The sequence below is a fragment of the Bos mutus genome, chromosome 1 (genome assembly GCF_027580195.1).
Source record: "Bos mutus isolate GX-2022 chromosome 1, NWIPB_WYAK_1.1, whole genome shotgun sequence".
Classification (NCBI taxonomy): domain Eukaryota; kingdom Metazoa; phylum Chordata; class Mammalia; order Artiodactyla; family Bovidae; genus Bos; species Bos mutus.
In genome coordinates this window covers 68,623,683-68,642,973 of record NC_091617.1, presented here as the reverse complement: position 1 = coordinate 68,642,973, position 19,291 = coordinate 68,623,683, and the positions used below count along the sequence as shown (strand labels likewise).

The following is a 19,291-nucleotide window of genomic DNA, read 5'->3' as shown; positions in this document are numbered from 1 at the left end:
GGGGCCCTAGAGTTCATCCTCGGCTCTGCTCAGTTTGTTACTACTCCTCTGCTACCTCTCCACCTTCCAAGACTTGTTTTTATCTTGTTTCTCTGATTCTTCTTGTGTTTGTGGGTTTATGGCTATTTAGTTCCTGTTCTGTTTTCTTAGTGGGTTATCAGGAAAGAAGTGTGGTCATTTTGCAACATTTAATCAGTGATGTTGCCACATCTTAGAAATGTCCTGAGCTCTTTTTGACCCCTCCCTCTCCTCCATTCTTGCTGCCTGTACCTTGGTGCAGGCCCTCATTATTCGGCACCCAGATTCTTGTTTATCTCCACGCTCATCTCCAGACTCCAGATTCTCCCATACATATCCTCTTTATCCTTTTCACTGTCCTCTGAATGATCTTTCTAGAGTAAAATTCTCATCCTGTCTCTTTTACTTAAAAACCTTCGTTGGAATATAATACCTTCCATCTTGGTGTGATTTGCAAGGTTCTTGGCAGTCTTGCCCTACCCTACCTTCCTGGGCACTTTTCTCATGACAACCCATATAACGTATGTTCAGCCACACCCAGATGTGTGCCCCAAACACATCGTATTCTTTATTCCTTCCTGCCTTTGCAATGCCATTCTGCCAGCTGCAATTGCATTGCTCCTCCTCTTCCATCTGAAATGCTGACTTGCAGTTTAAAATCCATTTGACTTTTCAGACCCACTCTGAGAAGGATTCCCTGATCTCCTCTCGTATGCAAGCATAACATTTGAGCCACACTAAAGGTAGGAACACTTATCACATTGTTTTATACATTTGCTTACACATTTGTCTTCAGGCTTACTCATCTATCTGTCTAAGGAAAAGAAATGTTAGTTTTATTCCTTTGCCCCTAGTCTGTGAGCTACCTTTAGTCACAAACCATGTCTTTCTACCTTGTCTTCATCGACAATATTCCCACACAGTACATGACACTGACAAACACTCAGTAAAGGCTAATAAACTGATTAACAATTGTACAGATACTGGCTAAAAATTTTAAACATTGATAGGTAGAGTAGAAAGAGTTAAACTATAAGAACCTAATGTGTGACAAACCAGATGCCATAAAATAATGAGTCAAATCACTAGTGAATATATATTGTTGAGAGTAAGTGGATCAAAAAATTAACTTGGGGCTGTATTTGATACCTTATTTAGCCACAAATTCCTTATTTATAACAGCTGCCCAAGAAAGAGATTTGTGACTATTGAAGATATCATCAAAGACAAAAAGGATCTGATTAAACAGAAATAAAAAACATTTGCACAACGCAGTGTCACAGAAGGAAACAATTATTCCAACAAACACAACTGATAAAAACATACCTCCCAAAGCATATTATTTTTAAAAACAGGAAGGTCAAAATCCAGATTCCACTAAAGAGAGGTCAGAAGAAATGAACACGCAATTTACATTTGAAAAAACAGTGCCCAGACTCACTCACTGTCCATTCAACAAACTAACTTTTGTGATTAAGTGTTGAATGTTGTTAGTAGCTAAAAATAGGAAGCATTTACTGAGTCTGTCCCACGTGCCTGGTGTGGAGATACTCTCTTAAATACGGATGATCTCAGCTCAGATCTAGGCACTGTTACTAGCTTTTTCCAGATGGCAAAGGTGAGGCTTAGGGAAGTTATACACTTACTCAGAATATGTGGCAGCTGGAATTTGAACCCAGGTTTATCTCATTGTAGAATCTGTGTTCTAAACCACAATCAGTTCAGTTCAGTTCAGTTGCTCAGGCGTGTCAGACTCTTTGCAACTCCATGAATCGCAGCACGCCAGGCCTCCCTGTCCATCACCAACTCCCGGAGTTCACTCAAACTCACGTCCATCGAGTCGGTGATGCCATCCAGCCATATCATCCTCTGTCGTCCCCTTCTCCTCCTGCCCCCAATCCCTCCCAGCATCAGAGTCTTTTCCAATGAGTCAAGTCTTCGCATGAGGTGGTCAAAGTACTGAAGTTTCAGCTTTAGCATCATTCCTTCCAAAGAACACCCAGGACTGATCTCCTTCAGAATGGACTGGTTGGATCTCCTTGCAGTCCAAGGGACTCTCAAGAGTCTTCCCCAATAGCACAGTTCAAAAGCATCAATTCTTTGGCACTCAGCTTTCTTCACAGTCCAACTCTCACATCCATACATGACCACAGGAAAAACCATAGCCTTGACTAGACGGACCTTTGTTGGCAAAGTAATGTCTCTGCTTTTGAATATGCTATCTAGGTTGGTCATAACTTTCCTTCCAAGAAGTAAGCTTCTTTTAATTTCATGGCTGCAGTCACCATCTGCAGTGATTTTGGAGCCCCCCAAAATGAAGTCTGACACTGTTTCCCCATCTATTTCCCATGAAGTGATGGGGCCAGATGCCATGATCTTAGTTTTCTGAATGCTGAGCTTTAAGCCAGCTTTTTCACTCTCCTCTTTCACATTCATCAAGAGGCTTTTTCGTTCCTCTTCACTTTCTGCCATAAGGGTGGTATCATCTGCATATCTGAGGTTATTGATATTTCTCCAGGCAATCTTGATTCCAGCTTGTGCTTCTTCCAGCCCAGCATTTCTCATGATGTACTCTGCATAGAAGTTAAACAAGCAGGGTGATAATATACAGTCTTGACATATCCTTTTCCTATTTGGAACCAGTCTGTTGTTCCATGTCCAGTTCTAACTGTTGCTTCCTGACCTGCATATAGGTTTCTCAAGAGGCAGGTCAGGTGGTCTGGTATTCCCATCTCTTTCAGAATTTTCCACAGTTGATTGTGATCCACACAGTCAAAGGCTTTGGCATAGTCATTATAGCAGAAATAGATGTTTTTCTGGACCTCTCTTGCTTTTTCGATGATCCAGCAGATGTTGGCAATTTGATCTCTGGTTCCTCTGCCTTTTCTAAGACCAGCTTAAACATCAGGAAGTTCCCGGTTCACGTATTGCTGCAGCCTGGCTAGGAGAATTTTGAGCATTACTTTACTAGCGTGTGAGATGAGTGCAATTGTGCGGTAGTTTGAGCATTTTTTGCATTGCCTTTCTTTGGGATAGTATGTATATGCTGCTTGGGTCAGTGTCTATTATGAACTAGGCCGTGGTACTGAAAATGTTAGTTGCTCAGTTGTGTTCGACTCTTTGCAACCCTAAGGACTGTAGCCTGCCAGGCTCCACTGTCCATGGGACTTTTCAGGCAAGAATACTGGAGTGGGTAGCCATTCCTTTCTCCAGGGAATCTTCCCAATCCAGGGATCAAACCTGGGTTGAATGAATCCAATTTAAACCACCATTAAAATATCATTGCATATCTATTAAGCTATCAAAAATTTCAATAAAAAGTATTTAGGTCAGTGGAAATCAGGTATTATACGTAAACATTGTTGGAAGCAAGGTCAATGGAGTCATTCCTTTTGGATTGATTGATTAGTTTTTTCATCAAACTTAGGAGGTTTGGGGTCATGATTTCTTCGGAAAGCAGTAGTTTTGTTGCCAGAGGGAGCAAATTTGTGGCCTGTCCCTTTATAAGCTCAATGTGGTGAGCCAAGTAGAAATGGAATGGGGAAATTTTTGGCTTTGCTAGCCTGAGGGAGTGGAACCAGTGAGGGTGAGCAGTGTACCAGCCAGAAATTTAATAGGGAGATTCTAGAAATGAGAGAGCCATAGAAAGACTGTAGCTCCCCACACCGCTGATCTGGGCAGCCTGAGAGAGACTAGGAAAAGTCAGTCCGCTTCAACTGTGGTTCCCAACCCACACACAGATCTGCTGGCAGAGGGGGAAGCCTCCTCGGCCACATAGACACAGGGGCAAGCTCTGTGCGACTAAAAACTGGAGTGGGAATATGAGTAGCCCAGGAGGAAGATTGTAAGCTCTCACTGTTCTTACCCTCAGCTCCAGCAGTTTTAGAAAAATAAACACTTCTTAGTTTGTCTCCATTTGGTAAATTTCTAGAGCCCCAAGGGACTGTTTCTGATAATTTCATCTAGTTGTATACCTATCTCTTACAGAGAGGATTTACTGCCCTCTTCACATTGCAGTAGCTGGAAGTCCCTCTGGTTCATCCTCTCTGGAGAATGAACTTTTAGGATGTAACAAGAAATATAAAACTGTCTAATCACTCTGACTTAGTAAATCTAGTTGGGGGAAGTGTATCTCAAGAAAACAACCGTAAACTGAACAGCAAACCATAAGTATTTACCGGATTCTCATAACTGCACTGTTGGTGCTGATGACAACCTAGAAATAAATGTGCAGTATTTGATAAGTGGTTAAAAGATTGCAGAATCAACATGATCAGATACCACATGAACTTGAAACATGCATGAAACATGATCACTTATGGACATATCAGTGCCCATTCTTATTTTGTACGTGCTAGTCAGAACTATGTGTTTGTTTATCCTGATGAAAATATGGAGTGTATTTCCAGAGGTGGCTTCATATTGATTTTAAATAATTTCTATAAAATTATTTAAATTTGTGGTTTAAAAAATTGACATAATTGTTTTCCCCTTCAGGCCTAAAGTCTTCATGTCTGCATGGGTTTTATGAATACAGAACTTGTTAGACATACTGCTACATTTTAAAAGACAATTTAACGTTATATATTATGTTTCTTATATTTCATATTTTTAACATGCCTAATACATGCTTCCCTGGTAGCTCAGCTGGTAAAGAATCTGCCTGCAATGCAGGACACTCTGGTTCAATTCCTGGATCAGGAAGTTTCCCTGGAGAAGGGATAGGCTACCCACTCTAGTATTCTAGGGTTTCCCTGGTGGCTCAGATGGTAAAGAATCCCCTGGCAGTTGCAGGAGACCTGGGTTTGATCCCTGGGTTGGGAAGATCCCCTGGAGGAGGGCATGGCAACCTCCAGCGTTCTTGCCTGGAGAATCCCTGTAGACAGAGGAGCCTAGAGGGTTACAGTCCATGGGGTTGCAAACAGTTGGACACTACTGAGCGACTAAGCACACAGTGCTTACCTGTTCGTTTTGTGACTAAAGCTTGATAAAATTGCCTTCCCAGTTGTTATTCTATTATTTCTAACATGAAAAACTGTCTCCTTCTGCCACTAATCTATAAGACTTATTTCTTTCAGCATAATCCTTGAAAAGAGGGAGGGGAAAATCCTTCACTCATTTTGGAAGGGTTTTGAAACCATAGCTGTTCAGAATTCTAATAATTGTCTGCTTTTATTGTCATACCTATTCAGAGTCATTGAGCATCCTTGACTGAATTCTCCCTTGCATTGCTGATGTGTAAAACTGCACTGTGCTTGCGTAGAAGACACACCCCTTCCTATCACTGTCCCTGTAGTTCCTCAAGAAAACACACATATACACTCATAGCTCCCTTGAGTATAGTGTAATTGAGTTGGTGTAAGATCAAGTGTGAAAAAGTAAGTTTAACACTTGGCAAACATTTTGTTTCAGTTAGGCAAAAATCTAAGTTCTTCACCAGTCGTGTTTCTTCTTAATAACCAGTGGAACAACTATATTTCACTAAGCTTGTGATTGAAAAAATGAATCATGCCTTGGGCATGTTGAAAGTATACAATGTAATCAAAGACAATCTTAACAGTGCTTCGTCTTAAAAAAAAAAAAAAATAATAGCACTGTCAATTCAAATCAATTATAAACCTTGGCAGAGTTTTCCAAAATTTGTTTTATTGTAGTTGATTTATAATGTTGTATTAACTTCTGTATAGCAAAGTGATTCACTTATACATATATATATATTCTTTTTCCTATTCTTTTCCATTATGGCTTATCCCAGGATATCGAATATAGTCCCTGTGCTAGACAGTAGGACCTTGTTGTTTATCCATTCTATATGTAACAGTTTGTGTCTGCAGTCCATCCTTATGACCTCGTCCTTGGCAACCATGTCTGTGAGTCTGTTTCTGTTTTGTAGATAGGTTCATTGGTGTCGCATTTAGAGTCCACGCACCAGTGACGCCGTTTGGTACCTGTGTTTGTCTGCCTGACTTCCTTCACTTAGTATGATGATCTCTAGGTCCATCCATGTTGCTGCAAATGGCATTATTTCGTTCTTTTTTAATGGCTGAGTAGTATTCCATTGTATATATGTACCACATATTCTTTATCCACTCACCCGTCAGTGGACATTTAGGTTGTTCCCGTGTCCTGGCTATTGTAAATAGTGCTGCAATGAACATTGGGGTGCATGTATCTTTTCAGATTATAGTTTTGTCTGGATACATGCCCAGGAGTGGGATTGCTGGATCATATGCAGCTCTGTTTTTAGATTCTTAAGGAACCTCCATACCTTTCTCCATCGTGGCTGCACCGATTTACATCCCCACAACAGTGTAGGAGGGTTTCCTTTTCTCTACACCCTCTCCAGCATTTGTTATTTGTAGACTTTTTAATGATGGCCACTGTCTCATATGAGGTGAAACATCATTGTTGTTTTGATTTGCATTTCCCTAATAATTAGTGATGGTGAGCATTTTTTCATGTGCTTCTTGGCCATCTGTATGCCTTCTTTGGATAAACGTCTAGGTCTTCTGGAAGAGTTTCTTTTAATCCACAATTAAAAAGGAGACATTTGTTGAGCACTTCCTATGCACAAACTGCCTAGATTTGACATTTAGAGCTACAAAAGACAGTCTTTGCCTTCAAGATAGGGAGGGGTAAAAAGTAAGTATAGTGGGTTGGAAGTATATGATAAAGGCAGACATGCTGAGAGGATGCAGACTTCTCTGGGGCCTGGGTGGGTTTGTCATTCATGTACCCTCATGCATGGGATATTTACCACTTTCCAAGCACTATTCTAGACTAGGGATGGAGAACATGCTGAATAGATGTAGAAGGTCTCTGCTGTCATTGATGTTGCCTTCTATCAGGAAAGACACATAATAAACAAGCAAACACACATACGGAATGTCAGTAAGTGATGTCATGTGATGAATCATAAAGTGGGGTAACAGGATAGAAACTAGGGTGGGAATAGTGGTTCTGTTTCAGATAGGTTTGTCAGAAAAGATCTTTTTAAGAAGAGGATATTTTTGTGGAAAACTGAAGTGTATAGAGTAGTGAGCCAGGCAGAGATGTGAGGGAAGAGTTCCAGGTAGAGGAAATGGCATGTGTAAAGGTAGAGATGGGAATTGGATTGGCAAATTGCAAGAAGAGCAGAATCCCAGGAGTGACTGGAGAGGAATGGGTCACGGGAGATGGATAGGAGATGAGCACAGTAAGGAACGCAGAGGTCAGTCCTGTGTAGTCACACATGCCATGGTGACCACAACAGAAGGTCCCTGGAAGTTCTAGCTAGGGGTGTGATATGATAAGATCCAGCCTTAAAGAAGATCACTGGCTTTGTGAGGAACAGATTGTATAGAAGTAGCAGAAGGACCTAGAGCCTGCTTGGAGGTATATTAATTAAGGGAGGCTAAACTGCTGTAACAAATAGGTAAAAACTTAGCGGCTCAAACACAATGGAACTTTATTTCTCACTTGCACTAATAGTCCAGGAGGGGTGTTCCAAATCAGTGGGAGGCTCTCCTCCATGCATTATTCAGGGACCCAGCCTCCTTCCATTGTTACGATTCCACTATCCAGCCAGTCCATCCTAAAGGAAATCAGTCCTGAATATTCACTGGAAGGGCTGATACTAAAGCTGAAGCTCCAGTACTTTGGCCACCTGATGCCAAGAACTGACTCATTTGAAAAGACCCTGATGCTGGGAAACATTGAGGGCAGGAGGAGAAGGGGACGACAGAGGATGAGATGGCTGGATGGCATCACCGACTCAATGGACGTAGGTTTGGGTGAACTTCGGGAGTTGGTGATGGACAGGGAGGCCTGGCGTGCTGCGGTCCATGGTGTCGCAAAGAGTCAGACACGACTGGGCGACTGAACTGAACTGATCCCCTAGGACCTCGTCGTGAACAAAATCAAGACTGAGTTCCCATATTCAGATTTCAGGCACAGAGAAGAGGTATACCTACTCTCTCAAAGGCGTTGGTGCAGAACTGGCACTCACCACTTGTGTTCACATTCTGTTGGTGAGAGCTTAGTCACATGACCACACCTAACTGCAGTAAAGAAGAGTGCTGAGGACTGAATGAAGTATTTGGGGGTCAGAAGGAAGAGACGAGCCAGTGAAGGAGACTGAGTAGTGGACAGTGAGATAGGAGGAAAAGTAGGAGACCAAGGCATCTTAGAAACCAGGAGACAAATATATTTCAGTCAGGAAAAAGTGATCACATGTGTCAGATGCTACCAGAAAGGGCAAATGAGATGAGGAGTTGACCATTGAATTTGAAAAGATTCAAGTCACTGACAGCCTGAGGAAGAGTAGTTTTAGTGGAGTGGTGTGTACTATCCTAAAAGTAGGTTGAGGAAACAATAGGAGGTAAAAACCACATAGGCGATTCTTTTGAGAACTTTTGCTATAAGGGAGACAAAAAAACAATAGGACAGTAGCTAGGGGATGACCAGAAACTTTCTTTAGTTGGAAGAAATTACAGTGTATTTGTATTTGATGAGGATGATTTGGTAGAAGATGGAAAACTTGATGACGCAGAGGTGAAATGAGCAGGGCGCAAATATAGGGATGGGCCTTAGGTAGGAGCCAGCACTGTTCATCTGCTTCCTCAATGGAAAGGCAGAAGAGAGGGCACAGGTGAAAGCAGGTTGGCAGACTTGCTGATGAAAGGATATGAAAGCTCTCTTTTGAGAGGACAGGTTGTAAATTTATTACATCAGAGCATAGGAGAATGAGTTAACTTAAGGTATAAGACTTGTGAGTGATGCTGAAATGAGAAGGTAGATGATCTGTCCAAGGGAGTGCTTGCTAATAGTCTTGGGCATGGACTCTAAGCTAGGTAAGAGGGTAATGAAAAGAGAAAGTAGGTGGTAGGAAGCAAAAACATATTAGGGCAAGTTGACTGAAGGTCCCCCTGCAGGCTATGAATAGTTGGGGTGGGAGACAGCAGAGTGAAGGAGAAAAAAAAAAACAGAGGTGATGGACTGAGGGCAGATTTATTGAAATCATGATTTAGGAGGTGAACTTTCTGGTAAAGACAAGCCTCAGGTGTGGCCCAGGAAACTAATGGTTGAGGTGAGTGGACATTGTCTTTTAGACTGAATTACAAAATTAGAGAAGAGGAGCACATAGGTGTTTGCTAATAGAAACACTAGAAGCTTTGATAACAAAATAGTAACCAAGGATTTTGGCTCATTTATTTTTTAGATTTCTTCCTGAAGTCCAGACTACAGGAACAAGGTATCCAGAGGAGACCAACTTCTTTCTACACTCACATATGCAATCCCTGGGTCTCCCTGTTGGGGGTGAGAACCTTCATTTTGATCTCAACTGTTCTTGAGACTTAATTCAGGTGGATACATGTGTGATCTTGGGGTGGGGGTTGAGGGGAGGACAGAGGAAAGTCTTTATTAGGAGAAATGTGTTTTAATTGCCTGATATATTAGAATTTAGATGAGGCTACACATGGCAAGATTACATTTAATGAACCATTTATTTTAATCAATGGTTTACTTTTTAAATAATCATCTCTGATAAATTCTGGATCACTGAATTTCCAGGTATACCATATTAGCATAATTTAATTTGCTTCTCTTAGAGAGGAGTAGGACAAGGAGCTAGAATAGAATATCTATTTATTGATTGTTTTGATTAGAAGGTACTTTCAGCAGGACATCTTCTCAAATATCTTCTGTAAAGAGGTTTTTGCATTACAAGTAAACTTCAGTTATTCAGACTTCTATAGGATTCATAAGTTGATGAGAGGACCATTGTTTCTAAAGGTCCTAGTCTTATCAAGGGTTTTTGTTTGTTTTTTGAGGGGACCACACCACGTGGCTTGCGGAATCTTAGTTCCCAGACCAGGAAGCAAGCCCTGGTTCCCTGCAGTAGAAGCGTGGAGTCCTAACCACTGGAGCACAGGGAATTCCTCCGCTTAAGGCCCTTGTCTTGTGGCTTGCTTAGTGCATGTTTCAGCCATGAGCTGACTTGCTCTTCCTTCTCTTTCCACAGGCTGTTGGGTCCCTTCTCATCATGTTTGTTATCCAGTGGGTCTATACCCTGGTTAACATAGGTGTTGCTGCCATTGTATATTTCTACATTGGTCGGACAAATCCTGGACTTCACCTTGGTGAGCAATACAGCCATTCTGCCACCACCTCCTTTCTTCTCTTTCAGCATTTATTGAAAAGCACAGGTTTTGAACACCTATTAAATGCCAACACTGACTCAGATACAAATCCCACTTTCAAGCTGACAGTCTAGGAGAAAAAAATATGGCATGTGCATAAATGATAACAAATGAAAAATAATAATAAATTGTGAGGTTTATAAGACACGTAGAAGTAAAATGGATGGCAACAATAGCCTAAGAGCCAGGAGGGAAGAAATAGGAATAGACTGTTGAAAGTTTCTTATCCTGTATGTGAAGTACTAGAATATCACTTAAAGATAGACTGTGGTAAGTTACAAAGGTGTATTACAAACCCTAAGCAACTACTAAAAGACAAGTATACCTTGAAAATATTGTGAGTTCAGTTCTAGATCACTGCACTAAAATGAATATCACAATAACGCAAGTCACACACTTTTTTTTGTTCCCTAGTGCATACAAAAGTCATATTTATACTATACAGCAGTCTGTTAAGTGTGTGCATTATGTCTAAAAAACATTGTACATATCTTACTATTAAAATACTTTATTGCTAAAAAATGCTAACCATCGTCTAAGCCTTCAAGTCACAGTAGTAACATCAAAGATCACTGATCACAAATCACCATAAGAAATGTAATATTAATAATAGTGAAAAGGTTTGAAATATTATAACAATTACCATAATGTGACTCAGAAAGTGAGCCAGTACTGTGGGGGAAATGGCCCTGGTAGACTTGCTTGATGCATGGTTGCCACAAACCTTCAACATGTAAAAGATGCAGGACTCAGAAGCACAGTAAATGTAGTGCAATAAAATGAGTTATGCCTATAACACAACAAAGACTTACAGCTAATCAGCCAATAAAGAATATAAAATGGAACACTCAAATCAGAAAAAAGAGAAAAAGATAATAGACCAAAAACAAATAGCAAGGTGGTTTATGTAAACCTAGCCATATCGATAGCCACACTAATTTTAAATGGTCTAAACACTCCTGATTAAATGGTCTAAACCATTGTCAGATTGAATTTGTCAGTTCTCAGTTTGAATTGAGATTATCAGATTGAATAAAAAGCATGATCTAGTTGTTGCTCTCTACAAAAAACCTACTTTCAACGTAGAGAAGCAAATAAGTTACAAGTAAAAGAATGGGACAAGCTATATCGTGATAAATCAGACAAAGCTGGAGTGACTATATTAACAGAAGACAAAGTAGATTTCAGAGAAAAGAATATTACCAGGGATAAAGAGGGTCATAAAGACAAAGGGAAAATTAACCAAGAGGACATAATAAATCTTATTATTGATGCACTTAAAAACAGAGCTTTGAAATACAGAAAACAAAGCCTGATACATCTGCAATAATAAGTAGAAAAGTTCTCAATTATATTCAGATTTCAACACCTCTATCTCAATACTTGATAAAACAAGTAGGAAAAAAATCAGTAGGGCTTTAGAAGACTTGACTAACATTATCAACAAATGTGGCCAAATTGATAGTGTAGAATATTCTATATAACAACAGCAGGATATATATTCTTTTCAAGTGAAAAGAATGAAACATTTACCAGAATAAACTGTATTTTAGGACATTTTTTTAAAGTCTCAGTAAATTTAAAGTATTTAAGTCAATACAAGAACAAAGAGGAAGTGAATTAGAAATAAATACCAGAAAGATGTCTGGAAAATCCCCAAATATTTAGAAACTAAAGAACACTGAATAACACTAAATGACTAAGAATACTAAAGAGCACTAAATATACTAAAGAAACTAATTAACTCATGGTTCAAAGAAGAAATAAGTAAAATTTTAAAGGATTTTTAACTGAATGAAAATGAAAATATAACATCAAAATTGTGGGCTGCAGCTAGTTCAGTGCTCAGAGGGAAGTTTACTCCATCAAATGTTTATATTAGAAAAGAAAAATGTCTCAAATCAGTAACCACTGTTTCCCATTTAAGAATGATTTTTAAAAAATGCAAACTAGCCTATAATGACAGCATTATCAGTGGTTGCCTTTGGATGGGGTGGAGGTGTGGATATGAGGGAGGGAGGTCTTAGGAAGTGGCTTGAGGGGACTTGGAGGTGATAGATACGTTCAGGATCCTGCTTTTAGTGGTGCTTTCACAATATATACATGCATTAACACCAAATGGTACACTACAAATGCATATCGTTGTTGTTCAGTCGCTCAGCTGTGTCCGACTCTGCGTCCCCATCGACTACAGCACGCCCGGCTTCCCTGTCCTTCATTATTTCCTGAAGTTTGCACAAACTCATGTCCACTGAGTTGGTGATGCCATCAAACCATCTCATCCTCTTTTGTCCCCTTATCTTCCTGCCTTCAATCTTTCCCAGCATCAGAGTCTTTTCCAGTGAGTCAGCTCTTTGCCTTAGGTGGCCAAAGTGTTGGAGCTTCTGCTTCAGCATCAATCCTTCCAATGAATATTGAGGGTTGATTTCCTTTAGGATTGACTAATTTGATCTCCTTGCTGTCCAAGGGACTCTCAAGAGTCTTCTCCAGCACCACAGTTCTAAGGCATCAATTCTTAGGCACTTACTGTCTGGCTCTCACATCTATGTACATGACTACTGGAATAACCATAGTTTTGACCATATGGACCTTTGTTGACAGAATAGTGTCTCTGCTTTTTAATACACTGTCTAGGTTTGTCATAGCTCTTCTTCCAAGGAACAAGCGTCTTTTAATTTCATGGCTGCAGTCACTCCATAGTGATTTTGGAGCCCGAGAAAATAAAGTCTGTCACTGTTTCCATTGTTTCCCCATCTGTTTGCCATGAAGTGATGGGACCAGATGCCATGATCTTTGTTGTTTGAATGTTGAGTTTTAAGCCAACTTTTCCACTCTCACTTTTTCACTCTTTTCCACCTTTATCAAGAGGCTCTTTAGTTCCTCTTGGCTTTCTGCTATTAGGGTGGTATCATCTACATATCTGAGTTTATTGATATTTCTCCTGGCAATCTTGATTCCAGCTTGTGCTTGCTTTATCCAGCCTGGCATTTTGCATGATGTACTCTGCATCATAAGTTAAATAAGCAAGGTGACAATATACAGCCTTGACGTACTCCTTTTCCAGTTTTGAACCAGTCTGTTGTTCCATGTCCGGTTCTAACTGTTGCTTCTTGACCTGCATTCAGGTTTCTCAGGAGGCAGATAAGGGGGTCTGTATTCCCATCTCTTTCAGAATTTTCCACAATTTGCTGTGATCCACACAATCAAAGGCTTTAGTGTAGTCAATGAAGCAAAAGTAGATATTTTTCTGGAATTCTCTTGCTTTTTCTATGATCCAACGGATGTTGGCAATTTGATCTCTGGTTCCTCTGCCTTTTCTAAATCTAGCTTGTACATCTGGAAGTTCTTGGCTTGTGTACTTTTGAAGCCTAGCTTGAAGGGCTTTGAGCATAATCTTACTAGCATGTAAAATGAGTACAATTGTGTGGTAGTTTGAACATTCTTTAGTGTTGCCCTTCTTTGGGATTGGAATGAAAAACTAATCTTTTCCAGTCCTATGGCCACTGCTGAGTTTTCCAAATTTGCTGGCGTATTAAGTGCAATACTTTAACAGTATCATCTTTTAGGATTTGAAATAGCTCAGCTGGAATTCCATCACCTCCATTAGCTTTGTTTGTAGTGCTTCCTGAGGCCCACTTGACTTCACACTCCAAGATGTCTGGCTCTAGGCGAGTGATCACACCATCATGGTTATCTGGGTCAGTAACACCTTTTTTTGTGTAGTTCTTCTATGTATTCTTATCACTGCTTCTTCTTATCTTTTACTTCTCTTAGGTCCATACTGTTTCTGTTCCTTATTGTGCCCATCTTTGCATGAAATGTTCCCTTGGTATCTCTAATTTTCTTGAAGAGATCTCTAGTCTTTCCATTCTATTGTTTTCTTCTATTTCCCTGCATTGTTCACTTAGGAAGGCGTTTTTATCTCTCTTTGATATTCTTTAGAACTCTGCATTCAGATGGGTATATCTTTCCTTTCCTCCTTTGCCTTTTGCTTCTCTTCTTTTCTCAGATATTTTTAAGGCTTTCTCAGACAACCATTTTGCCTTTTGGGATTTCCTTTCCTAGGGGATGGTTTTGGTCACTGCCTCCTGCACAGTGTTATGCACTTCCATCCATAGTTTTTCAGGCACCCTTTCTATCACATCTAATCCCTTGAATCTATTTGTCACTTCCACAGTAGAATCATAGTTCAGTTCAGTTCAGTTCAGCCGCTCAGTCGTGTCCGACTCTTTGCGATCCCATGAATTGCAGCACGCCAGGTCTCCCTGTCCATCACCAACTCCTGGAGTTCACTCAAACTCACGTCCATCGAGTCAGTGATGCCATCCAGCCATCTCATCCTCTGTCGTCCCCTTCTCCTCCTGCCCCCAATCCCTCCCAGCATCAGGGTCTTTTCCAATGAGTCAACTCTTCGCATGAGGTGGCCAAAGTACTGGAGTTTCAGCTTTAGCATCATTCCTTCCAAAGAATACCAGGGCTGATCTCCTTCAGAATGGACTGGTTGGATCTCCTTGCAGTCCAAGGGACTCTCAAGAGTCTTCTCCAACACCACAGTTCAAAAGCATCAATTCTTTGGTGCTCAGCCTTCTTCACAGTCCAACTCTCACATCCATACATGACCACTAGAAAAACCATAGCCTTGACTAGAGGAACCTTTGTTGGCAAAGTAATGTCTCTGCTTTTCAATATGCTATCTAGGTTGGTCATTACTTTCCTTCCAAGGAGTAAGTGTCTTTTAATTTCATGGCTGCAGTCACCAACTGCAGTGATTTTGGAGCCCCCAAAAATAAAGTCTGACACTGTTTCCACTGTTTCCCCATTTGTTTCCCATGAAGTGATGGGACCGGATGCCATGATCTTCGTTTTCTGAATATTGAGCTTTAAGCCAACTTTTTCACTCTTCTCCTTCACTTTCATCAAGAGGCTTTTTACTTCCTCTTCACTTTCTGCCATAAGGGTGGTATCATCTGCATATCTGAGGTTATTGATATTTCTCCTGGCAATCTTGATTCCAGTTTGTGTTTCTTCCAGTCCAGCGTTTCGCATGATGTACTCTGCATATAAATTAAATAAGCAGAGTGACAATATACAGCCTTGACGTACTCCTTTTCCTATTTGGAACCAGTCTGTTGTTCCATGTCCAGTTCTAACTGTTGCTTCCTGACCTGCATACAGATTTCTCAAGAGGCAGGTCAGGTGGTCTGGTATTCCCATCTCTCAGAATTTTCCACAGTTTATTGTGATCCACACAGTCAAAGGCTTTGGCATAGTCAATAAAGCAGAAATAGATGTTTTTCTGAAACTCTCTTGCTTTTTCGATGATCCAGCAGATGTTGGCAATTTGATCTCTGGTTCCTCTGCCTTTTCTAAAACCAGCTTGAACATCAGGAAGTTCACAGTTCATGTATTGCTGAAGCCTAGCTTGGAGAATTTTGAGCATTACTTTACTAGCGTGTGAGATGAGTGCAATTGTGTAGTAGTTTGAGCATTCTTTGGCATTGCCTTTTTTTGGGATTGGAATGAAAACTGACCTTTTCCAGTCCTGTGGCCACTGCTGAGTTTTCCAAATTTGCTGGCATATTGAGTGCAGCACTTTCATAGCATCATCTTTCAGGATTTGAAATAGCTCAATGGAATGCCATCACCTCCACTAGCTTTGTTCGTAATGATGCTTTCTAAGGCCCACTTGACTTCACATTTCAGGATATCTGGCTCTAGGTGAGTGATCACACCATTGTGATTATCTTGGTCATGAAGATCTTTTTTGTACAGTTCTTCTGTGTATTCTTGCCACCTCTTCTAAATATCTTCTGCTTCTGTTAGGTCCGTACCATTTCTGTCCTTTATCGAGCCCATCTTTGCATGAAAAATCCCTTGGTATCTCTAATTTTCTTGAAGAGGTCTCTAGTCTTTCCCATTCTGTTGTTTTCCTCTATTTCTTTGCACTGATCGCTGAGGAAGGCTTTCTTATCTCTTCTTGCTATTCTTTGGAACTCTGCATTCAGATGCTTATATCTTTCCTTTTCTTCTTTGCTTTTCACTTTTCTTCTTTTCACAGCTATTTGTGAGGCCTCTCCAGACAGCCATTTTGCTTTTTTGCATTTCTTTTCTATGGGAATGGTCTTGATCCCTGTCTCCTGTACAATGTCATGAACCTCATTCCATAGTTCATCAGGCACTCTATCTATCAGATCTAGGCCCTGGAAATAGAATCATAAGGGATTTGATTTAGGTCATACCTGAATGGCCTAGTGGTTTTCCGTACTTTCTTCAGTTTAAGTCTGTTTCAATAAGGAGTTCATATCTGAGCCACAGTCAGTTCCTGGTCATGTTTTTGCTGACTGTATATATCTTCTCCATCTCTGGCTACAAAGAATCAATCTTATTCTTAAATACACGTAGTTTATTCTAAAAATGTACCTGAAAGTGAAAGTGAAGTCGCTCAGTCGTGTCCGACTCTTTGCAACCCCATGGAGTGTACCCTACCAGGCTCCTCTATCCATGGGATTTTCCAGGCAATAGTCCTGGAGTGGATTGCCATTTCCTTCTCCAGGGGATCTTCTCAACCCAGGGATCAAACCCGTGTCTCCCGCACTGTAGACAGACGCTTTACTATCTGAGCTACCATGTACCTGGAACTTGTTTTAATCAGGTAGAATAAGATACAGACACAGAAATGAAGAAACAAGTTTATACTCATGACCCCTAGGAACAGAAGGGCCATGTAGGGCCACAGGGGAAGGACCAGAGTTGGTCATGAGGCAAAAGAGGTCAAGGGGAGAGCATGGCCCCTAATTACCACTAGATATCAAAAGTGTGCTCTTAGGGGAGTTTTAGTGGGAAAGAATGGGCGAGGCAGGTACGTAGTTGAGTAAGTTTAGGATTGGATAGTTTGAATAACTGCAGGGGCTCGGGGCTGTAGGGGTCATCTCCAGTTGTCTAGTATTTGGCCCTGGGGTGAGTTAAGGCGGGGGGATATTGGCTTGATGTATAAGAGCTTGATAAAATAAGTGGTTGGGAGTGTGGGCTCTGGATTAATTGGTTTGGGTATCAAAGGTGGGGCTTCCCTGGTGGCTCAGTTCAGTTCAGTCACTCAGTCGTGTCTGACTCTTTGTGACCCCATGGACTACAGCACACCAGACCTCCCTGTCCATCACCAACTCCCGGAGTTGGTCAGTGATGCTATCCAGCCATCTCATCCTCTGTCGTCCCCTTCTCCTCCTGCCCCCAATCCCTCCCAGCATCAGGGTCTTTTCCAATGAGTCAACTCTTCGCATGAGGTAGCCAAAGTATTGGAGTTTTCAGCTTGAGCATCAGTCCTTCCAATGAACACCCAGGACTGATCTCCTTTAGGATGGACTGGTTGGATGTTCTTGCAGTCCAAGGGACTCTCAAGAGTCTTCTCCAAGACCACAGTTCAAAAGCATCAATTCTTCAGTTCTCAGCTGTCTTTCAGACCAACTCTCACATCCAAACATGACTGCGGGAAAAACCATAGCCTTGACTAGACAGACCTTTGTTGGCAAAGTAATGGTGGCTCAGTGGTAAAGAAACTTCCTGCCAATGCAGGAGATGTAGGTTCAATCCCTGGGTGGGGAAGATCCCCTGGAGAAGGAAATGGCAACCCACTCTAGTTCTCTTGCCTGGGAAATCCCATGGACAGAGGAGGCTGGGCGGGCTACAGTACATGGAGTTGCAAGAGTCAGATATGACTTAGCAACTAAACCACCACCATATATCAAAAGTGTGCTCATAGGGGAGTTGTTTGTTCTTTCTAGGAGTCAAGACCCCCAAGTGCCAGAGTAAAAAGAATAAAGAAAGGAAGAAAATATTCTCAATACTTTGTTTATTGTGTGTTATTTATTCCTCAATAATAAAGCTGTTTGGAAGATACATTCTAGAGACCTTTTCATCAAAATTCTAATGTCTCAATTTTTAAAATAAATAATGTAGTTTTAAGTCCTAACTAAATCAGATGGACCATAACAATCCAGGCCAACTGAAAAAGAAATTCTTTGAAATTAGAGTAGTTTGACATATATTTTTTAAAGAAATGCACTTCAAACACTTGAATCATGTGTACATTAAAAATAATGTTTTAGAAAACAGACATGCTAAATGTCCTTATATCAGCTTCCTTATATATTGCTTCAGTCATGTCCAATTGTCCGTAACCCCAAGGACTGTAGCCTACCAGGCTTCCCTGTCCATGGGATTCTCCAGGCAAGAATACTGTAGTGGGTTGACATTTCCTTCTCCAGGGGGTCTTCCTAACTCAGGGATTGAACCGTGGCCCCTTAAATCTCCTGCAGTGGCAGGTGGGTTCTTTACCACTAGCGCCACTCAGGAAGCCGAATTTAATGGATAGATATATTTTAATTAACATTGTAATTACATCAGTGATTGCTCCTGAATTTCTTAGAAGTTAGTTAAATCCAAGAAATTTAAATATTTCACAGAAATTTGTTAACAGGAAAGTATGAAATCAAATTTCAGGCAAACCTACATCTAAAATGTAGATAATTTAGAATTAAAATGGTCATATATAAGTAAGACCAATTAATGTTTATTTTCTTCCTTCTGACAATGTCAAAATATATTAGGGACTTTCTCTTTGCAATTGCAGATTATTAATGCAAATTTAAAATTTTTCCTCCCCCTAACTATAAGAACGCTAAATGAGATTCAATAAATATGTCTCATCAGCTGCATACTGTTGATATTAGCCAAGACTCTAATGTAACCTCTTAAAATAATGCTTACTTCCTGATCATATATTGAACATGATCTAATAAATTTTCAACCATATATATATATCTGGTGGAGTGAATATATGTAATTTGGAAAAGCATTTTATAAAATTACATTTCATTTGGTTTCCTAAAGTTATATATAATTCATTTTGTGAGATTTTAAAAATATGTAATACCAGTTATCGTGTTGAGAATTTTACATTATCTCACTTCAGTTCAGTTGCTCAGTCGTGTCCGACTGTTTGCGACCCCATGGACCACAGCGCTCCAGGTCTCCCTGTCCATCACCAACTCCCGGAGTTTACCCAAACTCATGTCCATTGAGTCAGTGATGCCATC

At 40.5% G+C, this 19,291-nt stretch overlaps 1 protein-coding gene across 1 annotated transcript in view; it reads left to right on the top strand.

The window, feature by feature from the left end:
- The window catches only part of SLC12A8 (solute carrier family 12 member 8), a 148,244-nt gene that overhangs the window by 123,355 nt on the left and 5,598 nt on the right, over positions 1–19,291 (top strand). The window contains exons 10-11 of the mRNA XM_070358937.1: positions 9,218–9,315; positions 10,022–10,139. Coding sequence (XP_070215038.1) covers positions 9,218–9,315; positions 10,022–10,139 — 216 coding nt within the window. The remainder of the gene's footprint in view (positions 1–9,217; positions 9,316–10,021; positions 10,140–19,291) is intronic.